Genomic DNA, 5,280 nt, shown 5'->3' with positions numbered 1-5,280 from the left:
CTCCCCCACCTCCCACCAACCCCGCCGTCGAGGACCCCGCAACTACCACGCCGCCACGCCTAGTCCCTCCGCCCCGCCACGCCTCGCCGCACCCCGCCACGCCCGGCCTCGCCAGGGAGCGCCCTGGCCACCCTGCCAACGCGACCCCCTCGCGGGCTCCGCAGGCTTAACCTCACTTGGACTCGCGGGCCGCCAGTCCGGCTCGTGGAGTGCGCACGCTCTCAACCACCCTCCCCGTTGTGCAGCCCGCGCGGTCTCCTCGGTCAGGATGCCGGCCGCACTGACGACTCCCACCAAGCCAGAGTCCAGGTAATGTAAAGTGGTCACATGAAATGAAATGGAGAGTTAGTTACCTCCTGTTCGGATAGACTGTTACTGTTATTATTTTATAATTTTGACAAGCCTAGACCGGCCCAGACCACTGGTTTCTAATTTATTGAAATTTGACGAGGGAAATGTTTGCGTTCCGGCGCCATTAAAATGTCGTCATTTTGCAACACTTTACTGTTGATGTTATTTTTGTCATCACAGCAATTTTGTTGTTTTACTTGCCGACAAAATACCACGGGACGGTGTAAAGTTGTTTCTTCCCTCACACAAATAAAAGCAGACAACATTTTTATTCAAAATTAATGCATAAGCTGCCTACCGGCTATTTTCAGCTGCAGCGAATGTGAATGCAGCTGCGACGAGAGCGACGGCGGCAACCTGGGCGCGAGGGAAGCTGAGGAGGAGGAGGATGAGGAGCAGCCACTGGCGGAGAAGAGGGTGAGCACCTGGAAGCAGTTCTGCAGGTCAGCAGGGATCCACGGGCTCCACTACCTCGCGCGCGACGGCAGCTCCAAGCTCGAAAGGTACGTGCACATTTGGGTATCCTGTGCGGTGTGCGATATGCCAAATCCCCTCCCCCCCCCTCCTCAACACCCCGTGCTCCCACAGGACGTTCTGGGCTTTCTGCCTGCTGGTGTCCCTCGGGGGCTGCTGTGCGCTGCTCTCCCGTATGTACTACCGGTGGGAGTCCACGCCCAGCATCTCCACGAGCGAGATCCGGGTCCAGCCGCTGTTCGAGCTGCCCATGCCCGCAGTCACCATCTGCCCCGAGCTCAAGATCAAACGCAGCGCCCTGGATGGGATGGAGGGCAACGAGACCGTGGCACAGTTAGTTAATGAGAACGATATTGGATATTCTGAGAATGCCGTATTCGAACTGGTTTGTTTTCTTTTTTTCTAGGCTTGAGCAGGGCCTCAATTCGATGCTCTGCGAAAACACGTCGATTCCAGAGTCTATGAAGACAATAGGAAAAGATCAATTGGATTTCCTAGTAGACGTGAGGAAACATTCGCAAAGCCATTTTGTCGAGTCCCTCCCTACGCGCTCTTGACTAACCACCACATTTACTTGACAGGTGGCGCCGAAATTTTCCGATTTTGTGTTCGGTTTTCGTAGGAAGAACATGTTTTACTCCTCCCTTCAGGGAGATGAGGACGGCTTTGCAGTAGGAGAAGAGTTTTGGCAGCCCATCCTGACCGACGAGGGTTTGTGCTACACCATCAACCTGCTCACTCCGGCCGAACTGTTCAAGGAGGACACGTAAGCCAGCCGCTCACGCATGGTCGCGGTCTGCCTCTGCTCGTGCTGACTACCTTGTCCCTCCTTCAGGGCGCAGCGCGTGCCCCCGCACCCGGACCCCCCCAACGTGACCCGACTCACGGCGGACGGCTGGGACCCCGTCACGGGCTACGCCACCGACAAGTTCAACATGAGCGCGGACGACTCGTACCCGGTGCGTGCCAAGCGCAACGCCCTGAACGGCTTCTTCGTGGCCATGTGCGTCCCCGAGACGGACATGGACTACTCGTGCCGCGGGCCGCTGCAGGGCTTCAAGGCCGTGCTGCACAGCCCGACGGAGCTGCCGCACATGCAGGACTCGGTGCGCGTGCAGCTGGGCGAGGAGACGCTCATGCAGATCCTGCCCTACACCACGTCCACGTCGACCGAGCTCGCCGGCCTGGACCCGTTCCGCCGCGGCTGCTACTTCCCCGGCGAGCGCCAGCTGCGGCACTTCGAGGTGTACACCCAGAACAACTGCGAGCTGGAGTGCGCGGCCAACGCGTCGCACAAGGCGTGCGGCTGCGTCAGCTTCTACATGCCCCGTAAGTGCTCGACCTAAGTGACCTCTGACCTTTCACCCCCAGGCTTCGTACTCACCAGTGTGTGCTCTACCCGGATAGGCTCCCCGGACACGCCCATGTGTGGGCCGGGCAGCAACGAGTGCGTGCGCGAGGCGGAGGGTGAGTACATACCTCGAGCACCTCAGGGGGGCCGCCGTGGTGGTAGGCAGGCCCGCGGCACAGCCGTGCCCAGCGCCGCGACTTGTTGCCTACCCTGCCGGGCGCTCTCACGGGCCGCAGAGGGGGGCCGCCGTCTGGGTAGGCAGGCCCGCGGCACGGCCGTGCCCAGCGCCGCGACATGTTGCCTACCCTGCCGGGCGCTCTCCTCACGGACCGCCCCGCTCTGCTCTCCTTGCAGTCGAGCAGACCCTGCTGGAGATGAACGCCGCCGCCAAGGGCCGCGGCACGCCGAGCGAGACGGGCTGCAACTGCCTGCCGTCCTGCGAGGCCATCGAGTACCGCGTGGACGAGGACCGCGCCAACTTCGAGTGGTTGGAGTCCGTAAAGGCGTGGCGCTACCCGTTCAACTTCTTCGAGGGGTGAGTCACGGGGCAGAGACGGGGCAGAGACCCAGTCGCGGGTAAGTGGCATGAGGTCGAAGTCACCGTGAAACCTCTCCGTGCCCCACAGGAAGGACTGTGCGCGCGTGTCGGTCTTCTTCAAGAACAACGCCGCCGAGAGCAGCCTCCGCAACGAGCTGTACTCGACGGAGAAGTTTTACGGTGAGTGGGGAGCATCAAACGGCAGTATAGTACTCCAGATCCAGAGGCGCGGTGGACGAGCCAACCGTTTGTTTTGCAGCCGCCTGCGCCGCGGTGCTGGGCCTCTTCACGGGCTTCAGCATCATCAACCTCGTCGAGGCCGCGTACTTCCTCTTCATCGGCGTCAAGGGGAGGTTGACGCGCCGCTTCTGCAGCCCGGCTGCAGAGAAGAAGAAGACCAAGAAGAAGAGCGCCGAGGACAAATACTAACGGCTAGATGCGTCGACAAGCTTTCTTTTTCCACTCTTACATTAATTTGTCAGAAACAAGAATAAAACAATAATCGTGTCCTTATAACCGCGTATCTATGTTTCCACCGAGTAGGAGTTTCCGCGCCCTAGGCCAGGCCGGGACAGGGATAACGAGCGACCAGGGAGCTGGCAGGAAAGTATTACGTGATGAGGTCACACGATGGCCGCAGCCGCCGCCCGACAGGAAAGCCCCCAGGACGTCCCGCCCCGTGCCGCAGAGTGCCGCCATCCCCATGCGTTTCTCTCCCCCATTCTCCCCTTTTTGCCCCCACCCTCCGTGCGTCCGCGGGTCGCATCCCCCCCGAGGGCTGGCTGGAAGGGGCCCCACCCGGCCGGGGCCCCTGCGCCCGTGGCCGCCGCCCCACAGTCCTGTCGAGGCCGCCGCGCACAATGCAGGCCCCCGACGACGACAGGTAAGGCTCCCCGGCCAGCTGCGGGCCCCGCCCCGGACCTCCCTCACGGCCCTCTTGGTGTGCACCCAGCAGCATCCCCGAGCAACCACCTCACCCGCTCCCAGATCCTTCGGATGGCGCGGTCCGTGCACGCCAGTCCTTTCGGGGGGGCCGCACCCGCGCCATGGACGACGCCGGGGCCGAGGCCGAGGCTGAAGCAGAGGCCGACGGGTAAGTAGCGTGTCGCCATACGGGCCCGGGTAACTGCCCTCCTCACGGCGTCCATGTCGTCACAGCGCACCGGCACCGGAGCGCCGCATGTCCGTGCTGGACAGCAGCAGCAAGCCGCCCAGGAACTCGACCGGCGACTCCTTCTCGGAGGAGAGGAGGCCGAAGAGGTCGCGACGCTCCCTGCGGCGCTCGCTCTACAGGAGGCAGAGAGACTACCTTGCCGATTGCTGGAAAGCGTTCTGCAATTCGGACGCCCTGCACGGCCTGGGCTACGTTGTTCGCGGGCACTTCTCGGCAGTGGAGAGGTTAGTGCCAACAGGGTTGACATAGCGCATAGCGCCTTCCAAAGCTCTCTTGTTTACGTTTTATTTTTCATCTGCACAGGGGGTTCTGGGCGTTTTGCATCTTGCTGTGCATCATCATGTCCGTCCTGTACATCGACATGGTGTACAGGCGCTGGGATGAGGCTCCGCCCGTACTGTCCGTGCCGTCCCTGGCACCCATCTGGGAGGTGCCCTTCCCCGCCATCTCCATCTGCCCCGCCAACACGTAAGTCCATGTGACTCGTACTGGCCATAGCAGAAGCCTAACAACGCTTTCGGTGGCGAATGTGTTGTAGGGAGGAGGCGCACGGTGGAGACCAGCCCCGACGAGATATACCTGCGTCGCGAGAGGTTAGTCTTCCGAAGTGGAACCAGTCGATACTGTTGACAGAAAACGCTCGCCCAAGGCCCACGTAAGTGCCGGAAACTTCTCCGCTCGATTGTGCTGCTCACGAATAAAATACCGCTGGTAAAGACGTGTGATTTCCGCTTTTAACAGGGCGATAAACCTCGGCTTCGAAGTCTGCTACGGCGCGCCCGGCGGAATGCGTGAAGTTGGCAAGTGCATCAAGACGATGAAAGAGGTAAAAAATATATTTTTTGATAAGAAAAAAATTGATTGGATATTAGTATTTCGTTGTCTACTGTTATTTATTTTATTTCGTAGAAAGCACCAGCTTTGAAAGATATTGTGCTCAGTGCCTTTTGGAACGGTATTCCTCTTAATTTGAATCAGGAAGTGTTCCCAACAGTCGTATCGGACGGAGGGATTTGTTACACTTTTAACATGCTGGATACCAATGACATTTTTACAAAAGACGCGTAAGTGTGACTCTTGTTTATCTATTTTTAAATTAATAAAAATTTCATCTCAAAAATCTTATTTTTCTTGGAGAAAATTGAATTTTTTTATCCATTTCTTTTAGTATATTCATGTTTCTTCACAGCGGCGGTAAGCCCAGAGATGCGTTGCAGTGGACTTTGGAGAATGGCTACCCTCGCGACTTCAAGTGGGAGTCCGTGCCTCGGCGTACACTCAGGAACTCTCCCAAAAATGGATTGTACTTCACCATGCAAGGGAAAAATTCTTATAAGGTGAGTGGAAGCGGATTGGCAGCCGATGAGTAGAAGACATTTATGAAAAGTAGTT

At 58.5% G+C, this 5,280-nt stretch overlaps 2 protein-coding genes across 2 annotated transcripts in view; one reads left to right on the top strand and one right to left on the bottom strand.

The window, feature by feature from the left end:
- LOC113215385 (major royal jelly protein 2-like) overlaps positions 1 to 5,280 on the bottom strand; it is a 7,815-nt gene that overhangs the window by 2,001 nt on the left and 534 nt on the right. The gene's annotated exons all lie outside the window — the stretch shown is intronic.
- Positions 122 to 3,807, top strand: LOC127749783 (pickpocket protein 28-like). The gene is made up of 11 exons (XM_052269448.1): positions 122 to 309; positions 663 to 854; positions 940 to 1,158; positions 1,232 to 1,328; positions 1,407 to 1,591; positions 1,661 to 2,154; positions 2,233 to 2,292; positions 2,531 to 2,711; positions 2,803 to 2,894; positions 2,974 to 3,597; positions 3,670 to 3,807. Exons 1-10 carry the CDS (start codon positions 269 to 271, stop codon positions 3,141 to 3,143), a joined length of 1,731 nt encoding a protein of 576 aa, XP_052125408.1. The 5' UTR covers positions 122 to 268; the 3' UTR covers positions 3,144 to 3,597; positions 3,670 to 3,807.

This window comes from Frankliniella occidentalis, unplaced genomic scaffold, assembly GCF_000697945.3.
Source record: "Frankliniella occidentalis isolate FOCC.00 unplaced genomic scaffold, Focc_3.1 Scaffold92, whole genome shotgun sequence".
Lineage (NCBI taxonomy): Eukaryota > Metazoa > Arthropoda > Insecta > Thysanoptera > Thripidae > Frankliniella > Frankliniella occidentalis.
The sequence above is the reverse complement of the archived record's forward strand: the minus strand, read 5'-3'. Positions and strand labels throughout refer to the sequence as shown.